Source organism: Dermochelys coriacea, chromosome 1 (genome assembly GCF_009764565.3).
Source record: "Dermochelys coriacea isolate rDerCor1 chromosome 1, rDerCor1.pri.v4, whole genome shotgun sequence".
Lineage (NCBI taxonomy): Eukaryota > Metazoa > Chordata > Testudines > Dermochelyidae > Dermochelys > Dermochelys coriacea.
In genome coordinates, this window is record NC_050068.2 from 250,711,026 (window position 1) to 250,731,213 (window position 20,188).

General features: G+C 42.5%; 1 protein-coding gene across 2 annotated transcripts in view; it reads right to left on the reverse strand.

Moving 5' to 3' along the window:
- HIPK2 (homeodomain interacting protein kinase 2) overlaps nucleotides 1-20,188 on the reverse strand; it is a 179,765-nt gene that overhangs the window by 106,419 nt on the left and 53,158 nt on the right. For both annotated transcript variants that reach the window (XM_038401791.2, XM_038401769.2), the window contains exon 2: nucleotides 10,299-11,394. In XM_038401791.2, coding sequence (XP_038257719.1) covers nucleotides 10,299-11,394 — 1,096 coding nt within the window. The remainder of the gene's footprint in view (nucleotides 1-10,298; nucleotides 11,395-20,188) is intronic.

Here is a 20,188-nt window from a genome sequence, read left to right on the forward strand (position 1 = left end):
GAATTTTATATCACCTTATCAGGCTGCAACCCAGAAAGAGACCTGTTGTGCTTATAGAGCTTGAAAGAAGAAAACAGAAGGCAGGAAATCCTGTGACTTGCTTGTTCTTGTGGTAATATCAGAGACAGAATATCAGAAAAGAATATGGCTCAGTCTAACGTATGTAACCTTGAAATCCTGATCATTCCTCACATTACCAAAACTAGTTTGGCAGTGAAAGCAGGGATGCTAGGTATTACACTACGATGCAACACTGGGTGAATAATTCACTGAGTAATTCACTTCGTGCTCCAGCTCCTGGGTTTCTGTAAGTGGAGCTGAGCTAACTGCTAACAAAGCTTATTTGACGGTTGTCTTCTTTTCTTTTCACAAATTATCTGATCAGATCACAATTTTCCTCGACTTATGTGGTGTTTGACATTATTCACCAACGCGTTTTGGCGAATAATACTTGTGGATATTTGAAACGTCAGCTCTTGCTTAGTTTTGATGTGATACCCTACAGTACAGTCCTATTCCCTGACTGGGTAAGTGTAATTTACAATCACATTTCCAATGCAAAATTGTCTACATAGTCAGCACTGGCTTTCTGTGGTTCCTCCTCAACAGCCCTTAAAATCTGGAATCATTCCTGCCAGGAAACTCATTTGCTAGGATATCTGTGGAAAGTGGATACCAGAGGTGTGCAGACACTGCCTAAGTATTTTGTTTCAAAACTGGGATGCATGGGGCTTTTTGTTTAATGTTTTTGCCCAGGTCTGGCAGTCAGCAAAGATGCCATTCACAAGGGTGGATCCTCACCCTGCCTCATGCCAATGCACAAAACAATTGTGATGCAATGACCTGATGTTACATTGTAGCATGGTAGCAGCTCAGAATATGGCGCTGTATCACTGTGATGTAGATGTCATAATATAATGGCAAGATGTTACTCTGTAATTATTTTGGGGCTCTGCAACTCCACTGAATACAAAGGTGGCCATGTAGCTTTGCCAGGATAAGTACCTCTGCTCTGAAATGATACCATTACCAGAGGCTGCTGCATTAGTCACCCCGATCCAGGCACAGAATCTCCCTATATCACCCAGTAATCCCTACATTTATTTGTGTAATGATAGTGTCCTGCCCAGGGTTGGGGCCCCATTGTGCTAGGCACTGTACAAACACACAGAAAAAGAAAGTTCCTGCCCAGAGAGTTTAAAATCTAAGTAGACAAGACAAACAAAGGGTGGGAGAATGGAAATGTTATTATCCAGCATTTTACAATTGTGGATCTGTGTCACAGAGAGATGAAGTGACTTGCCCAAGGTCCTTCGGGCAGTCTATGTCAGAGCTGGGAATTGAACTGTGAGGCCCAGTCCACGGCCTGAACCACAAAAACATCTGACCATTTAAAGGAGCCATACACAGATACATTTGAAAGCTGTGGGAAGGTATATTTCAGAAGGCACTGCTTGTTTTAAAGTTTTGCACCTGCTATAATGGCAAATCACTGGCACACTTGAAGAGCTGCTGATGCTTTGGGAAAACATTCTTTTTTTTAGAAACAAATTTGCATTTCTCATATCTTCTGTATTTCCCTTGTTCTTTTCTACAATGGCCATTTTCATAAAAACAGGATCTTTGCTTAGAAATTCCTCTGCTCCTGCTGCTTATTCCAACACCTGAAGTCATAATCCACCTCTGTTTGTCACTCTGGAAATTCTATCCATTTCCATATTAACCAATTGTGATGCCCCTAATTTGCAGGGATTATGACTTCAGGTCAGGGAGATAAGCAGTTGGAAATTATGAACTCTTCAGAAACAAACATGCTTTTTAATGTAAAGCGGCGAAGAACAATGGGAAAGAAATACAGAAAATACAAGGTATAGATAACAGATGGGCTAAAGCCCAGACTGTACCGTGCTTTTGAGTCTCTGGTTGCTCCTCCATTTAATGGTGACTTTGGTGACAAAAGTCTTTTTTCATCTGAGTGTGCAATGGGATGTCTGCAGCCTTTCCTCTCGGATCTGTGAACCATGCTTTTGTGTCTCCTTGGATTATTGCAATGTTTGGAATCTACAGCCACTGTAGAATGAGCCTGCTCACCTCAACAGCAGTATTAGCCATTGGGAACATAGTAGATCTGTCTTCTAACCACTATGTTGTCTTCTTGTTTGTTTCTTGGTACAATTTAAGCTTTTGACTTTGCTCTGGGGCCTGGCTCTGTCTCCATAAGCTGCCAGGAAGCCGAGATGTGCTGGGATGTTTTATCTAAGAGGCCCTAGATTTAGTCACCTAGAGCAGTGGCTCTCAACCTTTCCAGACTACTGTACCCCTTTCAGGAGTCTGATTTGTCCTGCCTACCCCCACGTTTCAATTCACTTAAAAACTACGTGCTTACAAAATCAGACATAAAAATACAGACGTGTCATAGCACACTATTACTGAAAAAGTGCTGACTTTCTCATTTTTACCATATAATTATAAAATAAATCAATTGGAATATAAATATTGTACTTCCATTTCAGTGTATGGTGTATATAAAGCAGTATAAACAAGTCATTGTATGAAATTTTAGTTTGTACTGACTTCGCTAGAGCTTTTTTTGTAGCCTGTTGTAAAACAAGGCAAATATCTAGATGAGTTGATGTACCCCTTGGAAGATCTCTGTGTATCCATTGCCTTAGGGACCATTAGATACAGCATTCTAAGTAGAGGGCCCTCAGTTCTGGAATTCATTTCTTCTTCGGCTCAGGAAGAAGCTTGTATTAACCTTTAGGGCAAAGCACAAGACTACTCTCTTTCCTCAGGCTTTAGGGGCTTGAGTTGGGATGTTTGGATCAGCAGTGTTCTGAGAAGTGCCCCTCTGTTTTCTTCTACAACAATAGTGTGTTTTATTATTATTAATATTGTGTATCTTGTGATATGCATAACTGGACATATTTTATACATTTAATTAATAAATACATAAACAACCCTTTCTTGAACTTTCCAGGAACCGAATGGCAGCCTTTAAGACACTGCATAAGGATGGATGCCAGGCTTCTTAGTCAAGTCATCCTGATGTCAGGTGCCTGCCCCAGACTGAGAGATGCAGTGTAATTACTTCTGAGTCACAGAGAAAGGGGTCACTTGTTAACTCCAACAGGACAAAAGAGGAGCTGGAATGTCTCTCTCTCAGTGGAGGGAACTTGCAGTGTAACAGGAGGTTTTGCAGGGAAAACCCTAGGGACAGCCAGACTTGACGAGAAAGCTTAGGGTGAGGTCTAGGTTTTGTTATTCTCAATAAAACCAAATACCAGGAAGAGGGTAAATTTAAAATATACAGAGTTCATAACCTCTGTTCAGAGCTCTGTGGGAGCTCCACTGTCTTTTCATCCCCATTTTGTGGTCATCTAGATAAAATGGAACCTGGCTTAGAACCACTCGTGCTTTGGTTTTGCAAAACCAAAGCCATCCTGGCTTGGCCATCAAGAGTTATGAGAAAGCCAAAAGCTTTCAAGCTGGAACCTCAATTTCCCTCCCAGCTTTGGTGTTTTAGACAAAATGGAACCAAGTTTCAGCTAGCCTTGGTATTGGTTTTGCAAAACTTCCTCAGATGAGCTTTTGTTCTGCAAAAGCAAATCCAAACTCCAGCCTTCTTGGTACGTGTCTGGTATCGATGCAGAATTGTTTTAAATGGGATATTTGTTCCCTCTCCACCCCACAAGTCTTCTAAAATGTACCCGCTGTTCTGCAATACTGTGGCACCCAAAAGTCACAGCATGGAACCTGACATTTTTGTATCCCTGAAATGGGAGGAGAAATTAAATAGATCAGACTTTACCAACTGCGAATAGGAACTCCAGTCTTGCACTGCCCTTTATAAAATCCAGCATTGCTCTGTATTGTCTCTGCTACACACTATAGTTCAAAGTACCTTTATATCACAGCCAACCCACTGGCATGGAGACTAGGGAGTGTTAAAGACCAGCATGGAAAGATGAGGGGACCATTCATGTCAATACAGAAAGGAAGATGTTTACAGTCCTGTATCTAGGAGCACATCTGCACGCCAGTGTGCCCATCAGCTTGCAATAAGATGCTGGTAAAGGGGATTATGGAAATGATTTTAATGGAAGAACTTCGACAGACCTTCACTTCATACTCACAAGTTCAACAAAATTAAAAAGTCCAGGCTGTCCAGCTCTGAAAAGCAGGAAAGCAGGCTGGCCGTCTCTGAAATGTGCCCCTGGAGCTAGCCAAAGGGTACAAAACGCATGGCCTTCCTAATCCCTTCAGAGCTGGATACATGGCTCTTCAGGCTTCTCACTTTTTAAAGTGAGGACTTGAAAACAAAGGCTCACAAAGAAAATTCAATGAAGCAGCAGTGACAGGGGCAGCTTAGTGGCGGAGCAGGAAGTGTGCCCTGTAGGTAGTGAGTTTATGCACTGTGCATTTAGTTCAGGGAGGCTTTGTGACCTTAGATTAGCAGTGATGAACTTGGTAGTTTCATTCTAGTCCAGAGAGGGAACATCCTCTCAAAACCATCAAGTAATCTTGCACAATTGACAGTCTGGACCTCAGAGACACACAGGACAGGCAAAGCAAAGAAGGACTGAAGCACACTGGGAGAGAGCTACGTGGATCCTGCTGATGGAAAAGCAGGAGGTGCATCAGATCTAAACTGGAGGTATGTTTGGAGAGAAGTGTGGAAGCTCAGAATTGCAGAAGGTTTTACAAGTTAAGTGCATTAGCTTTGCCATTTGAGGAGACTGGAGGAGCACAAGATGTGGCAGGACAGGAATAAGGGGCTTTGACAGAGCTAAGGGTCAGGAAACACTATGTCCAGTTCTCGCCATCACAAATACGTTTACCTGGCTAATCTAACAAATTCAGGCAAAAGAAACTTGTAAAATAGCCAAAGAGTCATTTACCCACTAAAATAGTCTAGAAATTTGTCAGCCAATAAGTGTGTAGTATCAAATCGCTAGTATTACCAGACACGGCAGGAAAGCTTTGCACACAATATCTAGACATTTCCCTACAGCATCTGAAATAGTGGCAACAATGAAACCATCTTTCCAAGGTGCTCAAAAATCTCATTCTCGACAGCCTGGATATTTCAATATTTCCCACTTACCTCCAACATAAGCATCCAACACTCTGGCCACTTACAGGACATTGTGAATGCTTTTAAAACAAAGCATTCCAGTTATTTTTATTTGTTTGTAGGGCAGAAGTGATAGTCATAATCTTACATATGTAGTATTCCTAAATGATTGCAAAGCATGTTACGTGTGTATATATACATACACACACACACACACACACTTCATAAAGTGATTGTTTCCCCCACAAGTGAAATATAGCCACCTCTGCAGTGAAACAAAGCAGCTGTTTTAGCAAGGCACAGCAATACCATTTGGCAGACAAGAAATGGAGAAGAACATATCCAGTTGAAACTGCAGGGGAATTTAGGCATACAGGATGTAATTCCCCAAGCTGGAATTTGACTGGAGTGAACATCCCTATTCATAAGCAAAGTGACATGGGACATTTAATGATTGCCTGGATTCAAGACCTCAGTTTTATGTGTAATCCAAAAGATTGCTCTTCTAAGAGTACAATGACCCCTAACACCAATGAGTCAGTGCTGATTCAGATGGAGCAGTGACACCTACTGAACCACAGCCACCACTCTACACAAAATTTAGGTTTTCCTGGAAAACATCCTGTTTATAGATTCATAGATTATCAATCCAGGAGGGACTGTGGCGATTATCTAGTCTAACTTCCTGCATACCATAGGCCATGGGACTTCCCTGAACTAATTCCTGTTTGAGCTAGAGCAGATCTTTTAGAAAACCATCAGATCCTGATTTTAAAATGTCCAGTGATGGAGGATCCACCACATCCCTTGAAAAGTTGTTCCAGTGATCAATTACCCTCACGGCTAAAAATTTGCACCTTATTTCTAGTCTGAATTTGTCTAGATTCAGCTTCAGCCATTGGGTCTTGTTATACCTTTGTTGGCTAGACTATAGAGCTTTCTCTGGTCATATTTCTGTTCCCACCATAGGTACTTGTAGATTATGATCAAGTCACCACTTAACCTTCTCTTTGAACGTTCATTGGTCAGACCCAAACCTCCTTAGCTTGTGATACTTGGCAAGAACAGAGCCCGTGGTTATTGGGATGCAGGTTAGGAACTATTTCTATTAGAAAGTTAAAGCAGCACCCAGCCACATCCACAGGTGCCATTTTATATACCATTTAGGCATCAGGCAGGGTAGGAGTGATACAGGATGTGTATTGGTCTGATTGAAACTGGCATGATTTATATCGCAGTGAAGAAGTGGGGGAGAAAAAAGGCTTCTCCTCACCACACCACATTCCCCTTTTCACTTATATCTTTGACCACAACACTGACAAAATCTCTGCCTGGGGTGAAAAGGCTAATGTAAAAGGCTTACAACTAAATTAGAATTAAGTGGGATTGTCCCTGAATGGCTGATCAATGATTTAGGGAGAAAAAAAAGGATGCAAGTGTAATTGCTCTTTGGCTATGAAACCATCAGGTGTCTGGGCTTATACTAATGAACCAGTAATGTTAGCAGCTTAGATATAGCTTCCAGCATACAGGATGGGGGAGTTGGGGGGGAAACAGGGGACATCTTTCTTTCTTTCTTTCTTTCTTTCTTTCTTTCTTGTCCCTTCGGCTCCTTGGCAGAGAGGTGGCCGGGGGTCTGGGCGATGCCCCCACCTGCAGGTACTGCCCCTGCAGCTCCCATTGGTCGCAGTTTCCAGCCAATGGGAGCGGCAGAGCTGGCGCTTGAGGAGACTCTTGCAGACAACCCGAGCAGAAAATAGGGGGGACCAAGATGCACCAATGCTCAAGGCCCTCACAATGGCAGGAAAATGATTAAGTGAGAGATACCCAGAAAATCGTGGCAAGAGACCCGCATCCACATGCTGCAGAAGAAGGCAGAAAACCCCTGAGGTCACTGCCAATCTGTCCTGGAGGAGAATTCTTTTCCTATAGCAAACAGTTAGGCCCTGAGCATGTGAGCAAGAACCAGCCAACCAAGCACCTGGCTTGTCATACCATCACTTCTTATATAGCCATGGCAAGAAAATCAATTAAATGGATTTATTATTCAACATGTATACCCCAGCATGAAAATGCCTCTCTTTGGAATAGAGTAGGCCTTTATTTTCTGCTATCCCCCCACCCCAATAAGAAAATAAGGAAGAATAATATGAATTTTGTCCATTATTTGAATTTAGCTTCATCAGCAGCCCCTGCCGATGTAATTCATCCCAAATACTTTTCTTATAATGAACTACTGTCCTTTTCCCCTCGCATCAGGAATGGAAAGCGGGAGAGGAATTAGTTGAGTAGGAATTATTATCTAACAAGTTGCAGCTTCAGTCTGGGCAGGAATAAAATTTCAAAGCATAATAAGAGAATGTTATTAAGCTTTTTCTTCCCCAGAGACTGTCACAAAAGCACTTTGTGACTGTCACTGAGAACTAACCATTTTTCTCTTTCATTTCTGTTTTCTATCTCACATTTCATTCCAGCTGTCCCTTCTGTCTTTCAGCTTGGGATCTGGGCCGCCAATGCAGATAACTTGACAACAAAATGCCGTTATTATCATTATATTTTTTCTTCTTCCATCCAGCAAGGTAATTGCAACCCTAAAACCTTTTGCATATTTATAGCAGAAACATGTCTCCCCTGCAAGATGGGACTGTCATCAGGTGGAATATTTCATTTACTAAGCCTCTTCTGAGGTACAAACTGGCTTTTTTTTCCTCTTTTTTTGGCCTCCTTCAGAGGAAAGGACAAACAGATAACAATCAGCTGCTGCAGTGCTACAGCTGTCAAAATTCCTGTTACTGTGAAAATTAACTCTTCACCCCACCTCCCAGCTCTGCTGGGCTTTGCCGGTAGTGTCTGAAAGCTGCGTTATTTGGGGGAGAAGGGATTTGAAAAGCCCTCCTGTTGTAAAAGATGAACATCCTCTTTAGAAGTGGAGCAACTAATCTGCTTTTACATAAGAAACAGCTATTGCATCTAACCCATGAGCCAGGCATGCTGCCATGCCAGATTTTGATCAAATCAGTCACCAACAAGTTATCATTTCACGAAAGTCATCATCATTTCAAGAAGTCACCATACCACTGTTCACTGCTGTTTCAGAGACTTATGACAACAGAGACAATTCCCGAAAATGTCTAAATGCAGCTGTCATCTGTAAACTAATTCTCTCTTTGTTTCAAACAGAGGTGCCACAGTTCTAAAACCTTGGAATGCTCTGGGTCTAAGCGGCTGGGACAATAGGAAGGCTCTTGAGAGAGAATATATCTGCACAGAAAGCTTTGCATCTTTGAGTTAAGACACACTCCAAGGATGAAATTCACCCCATGGGGCTGCACAAATAATACCTACCTCTTATGTAGCATTTTTTATCCGTATATCTCACAGCACTTCACAATCTTTAGCAATCTTTATCCTCCTAACCTCCTTGTCAGGTAGGGAAATACTGTTATCCTAGATTTTTACAGATTGGGGAACTGAGGGACAAAAGGCTAAAGGGCAAACAGGCAGTCATTTCTGGAACAAGGAATTGAATCCTGGTCTCCCAAGTGCGAGGCTAGTGCCCTAACCCTCTTTCCTCTCTATGCACAAGGATTAGGTACTACCAAAGCCCTATATTACAGACTTAAGTAGAACTTAAATGGTGCATGCAACTTGGGTGTGCCCTCTGCACAATTCTGAATTTCACCCTAAGACAGCACCTGCCTGTGGTTAAAGGGTAAAAAGTACAATGAATGGAGATCAATAAACCTTAGCCAGGATGCCAGTCTCAAACCCACCCATAAATATGGACAATACTCATTCATCCTTCTTACTGGTTTCAGAGTAGTAGCCGTGTTAGTCTGTATTCGCAAAAAGAAAAGGAGTACTTGTGGCACCTTCGAGACTAACAAATTTATTTGAGCATAAGCTTTCGTGAGCTACAGCTCACTTCATGGATGCATCCAATGAAGTGAGCTGTAGCTCACGAAAGCTTATGCTCAAATAAATTTGTTAGTCTCTAAGGTGCCACAAGTATTCCTATCCTTCTTACTGGCTGTGACATTACCCAGGGTACAATCTGGACAGATGAACTGCTGCGTCCCATCAATTCTCCAGCCTGGGGCCCAAGAGAGAGAAAGTCTGTGGGGACAAGAACTTCCAGCAGTTTCTTTTCCAAAATGTAGATTTCTCACTCACACCCTTTTTCCTGCTGAAGAGTGGCCTCTTAACCGGATGATAGTCTGTTTGATTTTGTTGACACCTGGATGAGGCATCAGTTTGCCTTTGGTCTTTGAGAAACTGGTCTTTGCCTGCTTTTCTAAAATTGGAACATCTCAGTAATGTTATATAGTAGAATTTTATAACTTTACATACAATGTTGCCACAAATATTTTATCAGGACAATAATGATCAACAAATTATGAGTTTTCAAATGATACCTCACAAGGCATACTCTGTACAAAATTTATCATAGTCTTGTAAAAGGGGTGAACATAAGAGTACAGATTGTCACACTGAGTAAATTTCAAACACTGAAAATAAATTACCATTAAAACAAAGTTATATACTAAAATGTGTTCCAGTATGGCCTGACCCACAGCCCACTGCAGTCAATGTGACTCTGACTGTGGACTCCAATGGGTTTTGCATCAGGCCCACAGCCTGGAAAACTACTATTTCAAGGCAACTGTTAGATTTGTACAACTTCTTTATATGGTTGCACATCATTTTTATAAAGTCCATCATTTCAGTGATTCAAAGAAGCCTGTAAATCTGGTTATTTATATTTAAAATGTTAATTCATTGTTTAAGGGTAAAAAAACCTTTCTAAATCCAAGTCACTGTAGCTTGCATTGACTTTGCAGGGAAATGCACCAACTCAACAACTCTGAGGATCTGGATCACACTGTGGAATCAGACTCAGGAATCGGGGGGGAGGCGGAGGGATGCTTTTCTAAATTATCTTGTCAGCTTTAATTGACAAACTCCTTTTTTAATCAGTCAATTTTGAAGGTTATTTGCAAATTAACAATGGCTTCTAATGCACATCACCCCAAGATGTTAAATTACTTTTCTTTCACTTTGGCAATGGACATACAACTCATTATGAGAGACTAGCCATCACAATTCAGCATTCAGTACAGATACAAAAGATGGCAAGAAAAAACAGCTGACCATAGAGGTTTTTATAGGATCTTCCAGAAAAAAACATCTTCCTTGACATTATTTGACACAACTCTCTTACCTGTAATATCTGGATTGAAGGTAGGTTGAACACACAGCCTTAGACACATGGCTAGCTGAACCAAAGTCTATGACCTTGACCCTGTATGGTTGTCGGGATGGGTCTACCAACATGATGTTCTCTGGCTTGAGATCTGCGTGAATCAGTCCCAAGCTTTTCAGCTTCATTAGGGCTGTTGCTACCTGCTGGAGGATTGGCCGGATATACTTAAGGGGCAAAGGACTGAATTTGTTTTGCTTTAGAAAATCATAGAGGTTCTGCTCCAACATTTCAAAGACCAAGCAAGTGTGATTTTTGTGCTGGAAGCACTCATAGGCTCGGACAAAGTTGTAGTCATCTGCACTTTCCGTACTCAACCGGGCCAGGATGCTCACTTCAATCTGACCTTGTCGGGCATAGGAAGGATGGTTCTTCAGGATCTTGATAGCTACAATCTCATTAGTGCCACGTTTCCAGCATTTGACCACTTGCCCAAAGGTTCCCCGGCCAAGAAATTCTAATACTTCATATGTGTTGGTCATGGAACACAGCACTTCATGTTGTACCAGCTGGTAATCCCCTTCGCTGTTGGAGCCACTGTTTTTGGATGTGGCAGTGGATGTGGTGGCAGTGGCTACTGTGGCCCCACTGGCATTGTTCTGAATCATTGGTGGATGCTCTTCAATTATCTGCACACTGCTTGTGTTCTCAATTTCCTCGCTCTTCCGCTTAAGTCCACATTTTTGGTAGGTGTCCAGAAGGCTCACAGTGCTTCGACGCATCAGGTTGTGAGGTCCGCCCAATGCTTGCCCAGACACTGCAACGACACCAGAAGTGCTGCTGGCAGATGTCACCACGATGTGCCCCGTGCTTGCTGGAAAGATGATGGTCTGTTCGTAAGGGATACTGGGGTTGGGAATCTGGAGGGAGGCGTTGACTGCTGCTGCTGCCGCTTGGGAGGACTGCACGTTCTTGGTCTGGCTGTAGACTTTGCTATGTGTGCCGTACCCAGTCATATCCCAGTTAGAACTCGGTTCCACTTTCAGTTTCTTCACACTACAGAAGGCACTTGACTGAAGGGTGTGAGGGGAGAAAATTTGCACATGCGAGGCCATACCTGCAAGATAACATTTAAAGAAACAACAGTGTCAAGATTCCTTCCCCAGCTTTTTATTCATTTCAGTTGCAATAAGGGAAAATGGAATGATGAGGAGGGAAACCTCAGGAACAGCTAGAAAATGACCAGGCTCTTACAAACGAAGAGACGTATCCATTGCAAATAAAGTGCAGTACAGTAAAACAAAGAGTCAGCACTAACTGAATCATATATATTAATAGTGACCATTAGTCTCCCTCTCTCTTTTTTTAATATCAGTAATCTAAGGATTAGGTTTACCTTTTGCGACTAAACATCCTTCTTGTCCATTGTCTCCAGCAACAATTTAGGGCTTGTCTACACTTACTGGGGGATGATACATGGCAATCGATGCATCAGCAGTCGATTTAGCGGGTCTAGTGAAGACCCACTAAATCGACCGCAGATTGCTCTCCCATCGATTCCTGTACTCCACCTGAACGAGAAGTACAAGGGGAGTTGACGGGAGTGCATCTCCTTTTGACACAGCATAGTGTGGACCCCGTAGTAAGTAGATCTAAGTATGTTGACTTCAGCTACGTCATTCATGTAGCTGAAGTTGTGTAACTTAGATCAGTCTCTTTCCCGCCCCCGCCCCCGTAGTATAGACAAGGCTTTGACATTGATGGAGAGATGGTGTAGTGGGATACTGAAATAGTCTTTTACCTCTGCGGCCAAAGTCCAACCCCTGATGTATGTCATCGTTTATATGTCATGACATCATTTGGGTGGGGTCTCATTCAAGTCCTCTTTCTGTACACATAAAACCACTGTACAATTCATGTTTTCTGCTCAGTAGAAGTCCAGGATGGGAATAGGAAGAGGTGTTGAAAGTCAGAATTGAGGTGTGCTGACAGAGAAGTTTGTGGACTCAGTACTGGAATAGCTGGTGACGTTTCAAGTCATAATTGAAGTCCCTTGCCAGAACTGTATGTGGGAATCTTGCATAATGCTTGTCAGCATTTATGGATAGTGAAAACAGGTATTATGCAAAGATTAGCCTTAGTTCCTGCTATCAGTTCCCTTGGTTTCATAAATCACGATGAGCCACATTTTTCCATTCACATTCATAGTGAGTAGTACCATAGCTGGAAAGTAGATCCTGCTGAAAGTTAAAAGGACTATTCTTGGAATAAAGTAACATTTGGCATGAGTAAGAGAGCAGCTTAATCTAGCTCTGAATTAATGCAAAATTTTAAAAAAGACATAAATTATTTTCCTGCAGTCTTTTTCTTTGAATCTAAAAATGTTAACAGTCTGTAGATATTTATACAAACAACAAAACATAACTAATTACCCAGGTACTTAAAAAAAGCCAAGCAAAACCTGGTGGTTAGAAAGGCATATATGTGGGAAACCCCCGGAGATCCATAGAAGGTGGAAGACCGAGTACAGAACTTCTCCCAGATTTCTCCTCCCAGTGTGGAGACTATAGGCTGGCAAGAAGAATTAGTGAATCGCACAGAGCTGAGTGTGGATTTGTATTTAAGAAGCCGACACTAGGAGTGAGTTAAGGCAGAAAGCCATGCTCCTCCTCAACTCCCCTCAGCAAGCATTGCAAATCTTTGTTTTGTAATAAACCCCAAGACTGACAGGGGAGGGGGGGAAAACAGTATGCTGATCTTCCACAATCACTGAATTTTTAAGAGAAAACATACCTTGACTTGTTTTCAATTTAAAAGGAAAATATTTGAAGGCTGAATGTTTCATTAACAAAAATACAACAAAATCAACACATACACAGATGACCTGAAGCATCCTCCCAGGCAGCGGGGAATTAAGAGTGCACAATGCTCAGCTTTTTTTCCTCATAATTGCTGAGAGAAACAAGCTCTCTTCTAGCCCATTCCCCGGTGTGTTGCTATGTTCTAAAATCCTTTTATGTTTGTGTGTATATATAGTCATATAGATATGTATGTAGCTACATATATAGTTACTTCCTAGTTTCAAAGCTGATTAGCACAGAGAAAAGAACTCAGTTAAGCAAACAAATACACAAATCTTTCAGTTAATTCTCAGGAGTCAGAAACCAGGAACCTCTTATGAAATAGCTGAGGTGAGCTGAAAGTGCATTCGGTGTAATTGCATGTAAATCACCAGCACACAAAGTGAAAGTGGGCCGGTACGGTGTACTGGTAAGAAATGGCCGCCGGTACAGGCCCGTATACAGCCAATGTTAAAGCCCCCTCCCCCCCAAGGGTTGGCTGGGGGAGGCTGACCCACAGCCCTGCCCCTTCCACCCGAGGCCCTGCCCCTTCGGCCCAAGGTCCGCCCCTTCTGAGGCCCAGGGCCAGGCCCCCGTACCAGTAAGACTTTTAAGTTACTTCCACCCCTGCTAGCATGCTGAGCACTCCACTTAGCTCCAGAATCCCTCTATTCAGCCCTGCTGCCTCAAGCAGCTTTTAAAGATAGAGCAGAGTCAAAGAAACATGTAATTAGAACAAGGGGAACACCCACTCCAACACCAAAACCTGCTGTGTAAAGCTCCTGTAACCTCCAGCGATGAAGCAGTACAGATTGCTCTCGTCTACCGATGTGACCCCTAGCTTTAATGTGATTTTCTAAACTGTTTGCTGACACTTGTATAAAAAAAACAACCTCCAAGGTCCCTGTTACTCAGTCTCCTGGGATCTTTCAACCCTTCTCCCACAGCGCCTGCTTTCCTCCCTACTTTCCACAGGGTGACAATGTTGCTATGAATGACTTAGCCTATGGTACGCAATGAGCTCAGAGAACTGCAGCAAAATTACTCAACTTGTCATCCTGGACACCAATATCATATGTGAAGCAGAGCGATGTCTGTTTTTCCACTAATTAAAAAGTGTCACAGTGTTCATTCTAGTACTGACCTTTCTGGGGTAGCGGGGTGGTTGGATGCATGTTTTCCCCTGGGACATGAATAATAAAGCAGAGGTAATTGGTAACATATTGTGGATCTAGTAGAGGTGTAATTTATAGCTTTATGGCTTTCATTCCAGTGTGCTTGCTTACCATCCCTAAGGTAAAAAAACCTGACACAAAAAAGGGGAGAGAGCCATAAGAGATGGCTCTAAAAATAACTTTAAATGATCTAGTCACCCCAAAATTAAAGCCACCGATACACAACGCAACAGCTGTAATTATCTAGGTCAGTGGTTCTCATCCTTTTTGGGCTCAGGAACCATTGGGCCTCTCATAACCCAGTGAATAGCTTTAGTGCAAAAAAAATTTTCGCTTACTAAATATTTCTTATCCACGATAAATAATATACACATTGATGTAATAAATGCTAAATAAGTACACCGTGTGTACTATAGTGGCATCTCCGATCCCTATCCTGCAGGGCTGTCTGGGCTCAGCTCCCTGCTCCAAACATTACTACCTCTAGGGTCACAGTGCCACTCAGGTTTGGCCTGGTGGATGGGGGGGTCACCAGGCCAAATTTATGTGAGTGGTGCTGTGACCTGCCCTGCCACATGGGGCACAGAGCTACTCACTCCAATTTGGACCTTCCCCCCCGCGTAGTGAGTGAAGGACCCGACCCCGAAGTGCTGCTGGAGACCCAGAGCGCCTCCAGGTAAGTACCAGGGGGTGGCGGCCATTTTTTATTTCCGCTCCCCCTGTTTTTTCCACCTCGCTACGCCACTGCCATCATCATGATGGAGGGACAGCTAGGCCAAACCTGAGCAGCACTGTGACCTTCTGCACCAGGTTGCAACATCTGAAGCAGGGAGCTGAGCCCAACCAGCCCCAAGAGACTGGAGCTGCAGGAGTAATGTGGGGTGTGTTCTATACGCCCCATGGGCCTCCCCTCTCCCGGGGCAGGACCCAACACCGAGGGTGACCAGACGTCCCGATTTTATAGGGACAGTCCAGATATTTGGAGCTTTTTCTTACATAGATGCTTATTACCCCCCACCCTCTGCTCGATTTTTTACACTTGCTATCTGGTCACTCTATTGACACCCCACCCCCAGGACTCCCCTGGAACCCTTTGACAAATTCTGGTGAGCCAATTCTGGGTTGTGACCCATGGGTTCAGAAACCCTGATCTAGGTGCTACTGTAATTAATAGCCATCATTAAGGGCCAGATCCCATTTAGTGTAAATTGGCATATGCCATTTTACATCCTCTGAGGATCTGTCCTGATACCAACCAGGATTAGCGGTCAGTGAAAAATTGCTGATGTCAGATCACTTTCTATGCCCCTTAGTGAAATAAATTGGTGCTCTCAGTCCCGTTTTCCTGGAGACAGATCCACATTTAAAAATCCCTCTGCACCAGACGCCCTTCTTGGTAGTCTCTACAGAGAGAACAAACACAGAATGAGCATAAAAACTGAACTACCCTGTCATCACAAGAACACATCCCTCAGATAAAGGCTGTCGACAAAGAACTGTGGCTGCCTACACTGTACTTGCCTTCTGGCTAAACAGAGGGCTTTGAACTCTAACATTGTCAGTCCAGCACCTTACACTCTCCATGAGGCACAACATTCACTAGAACAGTGACTTGAGAGACTACTGTACCCCTTTCAGGAGTCTTATTTGTCTTGCATACTCCCAAGTTTCACCTCACTTAATAACTACTTGCTTGCAAAATCAGACATAAAAAGACAGCAGTGTCACAGCCCACTATTACTGACAAATTGCTGACTTTCTCCATTTTACCATATAATTATTAAATAAATCAATTGGAATATTAATATTGTACTTACATTTCCGTGTGTAGTATATAGAGAAGTATGAACAAGTCACTGTATGAAATTTTAGTTTGTACTGACTTCGCTAGTGCTTTTATGTAGCTTGTAAAATTAGGCAAATATGTAGATGAGTTGCTGTATCCCTTGGAAGATCTCTGCGTACCCCTGATTGAGAACCACTGCACTAGAAGAGTTTTTCTTTTAAAAGAAATATTAAATCTCCCTCCCTTTGCTGAGATGATTTTTTTCACAGCTGATATTTTGGGGGCACATGGCATAAAGAGAATGGCTTGAGTAGCTGCTCAATGTAGTTGGTGCCAAGAAATGATAATCTGACTGACAGCCCAGGGGTGGGAAAGAGAATTTCTACAGCAAAGTAATTTTTATCGTTACGCTGTCTGCATGTCTAATCTGAGAGAAACGCAAACCCAAAATGTTTGGAAGATGCTAAAAACCTGTGATGAGGATGGTGGGTGTTTCCTTAAGATCTCTGCTCAATTGTAATATTAAAAATACAAAACATGAATAGGGGCAGGCCCTGTGGTTATTGCTCTCCAGTTCCATGTTAGAGACCTGATTATGATTCACAGTTCCAACCTCTTAGTTCCTTAGGTTAACAAGAGCTAGAAGCATGTAAAGGAAGCAACAAACCCAAGATGCTATGTGATGACCGCACTCCCAGTCCAGCTCAATCTACATATGACATTGTTGTGCTCTGAACATCCCACTCAACCTTTCTCTGCTGGAGAAATGTCATCATTCCATGGGTCATCAAGAGACTGAAAGGCTATAAACTGTGGAAATAGGGAAATAAGATATTATACTTCGCAGAAAATGAGTTCTCAAACTGCAGTCCATAGACTTGCAAAGACTTCCTGAGAGTAGCTGCACCACTATAATTGCCTTTGTGTCTCTCCTCTAAATTCACTTCAGACAAGGATCCTGCCAATATGGTGCCACTTCTAATTGCTGAAGGGGATTTAGGATGCAGCTGGGGACCAGCCTTTCTCACACTTTCCAGTCAGGAACAGGAAAGGGAAGAGTTAAAAAGCAGCCTTTTTCTCTCACAGCACAGAATTGGTAGCCATGTTTACAGGGCTTTCTGGCTACCTTGAGGTTAGCCTCAGGAGCTCCACCTGTGTTCTCAGAAGCTTTGTCTTGACTAGGGAAAGTGATCGCCTTTAGGTTGGGCTTACCTAACACACACAAACTAAGCCTGACCTAAACGTGGCCTTTTTCCAAGCATAGATGCAGGGTAAATCCCTGTCACTCCATTTAGGTGGTCAAGAGGTGGAATATAAAAACAATCCCTGGAAAATCAATATCTGGTTTCACATAAGACCTTGTGCATATTGGGTCATGACTGTGAGAGTTTTAGTTAGTCGTATGCAGAAATGAGGTCAGATAGGATGCATTAAATAAAGCTGATAGTTCTTTCCTTTAATAATGAGTTTTACTGTAGTCATTTAAGGCTCTCACACAATAGATAGTAACTGGATTTAATGGGGACTGCTCTGTCCTTGATATGAGTCATGTAACTCCCCCTAGCATTAACAGGAGTTAACTTATGTAGAGTGCACTGAGGGAACAATTCTAAAACTAATTAAAGGGCTTTAGTTAAAAGATTTGAGTCTCAACCACCCCTCCTTACCCAGCCTTCACTAAATAGTAATTTCTAATTCAGACAGCATTTTCCTTCATACATACACAAATCATAGACCTGCCTCTATATAGTTCATATCAAATCCAATAGGTTCCAGAGAAGCAAACAGGGGAAAGATCACAGCTCCTCCTCCGCAAACCTCTCCCCAAATTGCAAGAACTACAGCTGGTAGTTAAACAAGGAACAATTTGAAAGACACTACTGTTTTTCCTCTCTATTTGTTGTACTGACTGCTTATGTATAACCAGGACCTTAGAGGTTGCAAGAGACTAAGACCCTGTCCTATATTAACCAGGCAATAAGACCTTCTGCAATACCTGCAGAGCTGTTGACAGGTTTCAGAGTAGCAGCCGTATTAGTCTGTATTCGCAAAAAGAAAAGGAGTACTTGCTCACGAAAGCTTATGCTCTAATAAATTTGTTAGTCTCTTAGGTGCCACAAGTACTCCTTTTCTTTTTGCAGAGCTGTTGACTCACTGAAACCAGAGGCTGCTGACTGCAGAGAGAACAACAGTGTCTGTTTGAAAAATACTGTTGAAAGTGCATGGCTTGTGTATAGCATATAACTGATGCACCCAAGACACACTTGAAAATAAATATCTTCTAGTTTCCCTGTGGAAGCAGGAGCTAAAATACCCCTTTCTGCGCCTCAGTTAAGAAGGCAGAGAAGGAATGAACTGCAGGGTATGGAGAATCTGCTGTGTTCTTCTTTAAGGTGGCCTGCTTCTGCATGGTCTTATTTGTGAGACATGTCTCCTGGTGCTGCTAAGCTTTGAAAACCACCTGTCCATAATGAGGCCATATGAGCGCCCTGCCCTGAAGCAATGAATGTTTGGAGACAAACACAAAGGACAGTGTTCAGAGTAGCAGCCGTGTTAGTCTGTATTCGCAAAAAGAAAAGGAGTACTTGTGGCACCTTAATAGAGACTGGGAACGGATGAGTCATTACACAAAGTAAAACTATTTCCCCATGTTATTTCTCCCCCCCACCCCACCCCACCCCCCACTGTTCCTCAGATATTCTTGTTAACTGCTGGAATTAGCCTACCTTGCTTGTCACCATGAAAGGTTTTCCTCCTTTCCCCCCCCCCTGCTGCTGGTGATGGCTTATCTTAAGTGATCACTCTCCTTACAGTGTGTATGATAAACCCATTGTTTCATGTTCTCTGTGTGTGTATATAAATCTCCCCTCTGTTTTTTCCACCAAATGCATCTGATGAAGTGAGCTGTAGCTTAGGAAAGCTTATGCTCTAATAAATTTGGTTCTCAGCTGTCCCAGCTCCTTCTCCCTGGCTAGCTGAGGGTGTCAGAACCTTCACTCCACTTCCACATCCTTCATTTGGTTTTTTAGATCATGCTTTCCTGTGTCATCAGTAGTAGTTAGCAACAGTAATGGTAGTTTTCTTAGTGTTTAGATAGTTTTTAGAAGAGTTTATTTACCCTATAGAGTCTATAAACTGCACCATCACACAGTTATATTCCCAGATAAGCTGTTGCACAGTTCTAGGATCATGTGTCTGATCCAGACTGTACAGACACAGAAATAGCTATATAAACTCATGGAATCATAGAAATGTAGGGCTGGAAGGGACCTCGACAGATCATATAATCCAGCCCACTGCACTGAGGCAGGACCAAGTAAACCTAGACCTGACAGGCATTTGTCCAACCTGTTCTTAAAAACCTCCAGTGACCTGGATTCCAAAACCTCTCTGGGAAGCCTGTTCCAGAGCTGAACTACCCTGATAGCTAGAAAGTTTTTCCTAATATCTAACCTAAATCTCCCTTGCTACAAATTAAGCCCTATACTTCTTGTCCTACCTTCAGTGGACATGGAGAGCAATTGATCAACATCCTCTTTATGACAGCCCTTCACATATTTGGAGACTGTTATCAGGTTCCCCCTCAGTCTTCTTTTCTCAAAACTAAATATGCCCAGGTCTTTTAACCTTTCCTCATAGGTCAGGTTTTCTAAGCCTTTTATCATTTTTTTGGTCTCCTCTGAACTCTCTCCAATTTGTCCACACATCTTTCCAGTGCTGAGTAGAGCAGTACAATTACCCGCCGTGTCTTCCCTACGACAGTCCTGTTAATACACCCCAGAATAATATTAGCCTTTTTGGCAACTGCATTGAATTGTTGACTCATATTCAATTTGTGATCCACTATAACCCCCAGATCCTCTTCAGCAGTCCTACTGCTTAGCCAATTATTACCCATCTTGTAGTTGAATTTGATTTTTCCTTGCTAAGTGTAGTACTTTGCACTTGTCTTTATTGACTTTCATCTTATTGATTTCAGAACAAATCTCAAATTTGTCAAGGTCATTTGAATTCTAATCCTGTCCTTCAAAGTTCTTGTAACCCCTCACAGCCTGGTGTCCTCTGAAAATTTTATAAGCATACTCTACACTTCATTACCAAATCATTAAT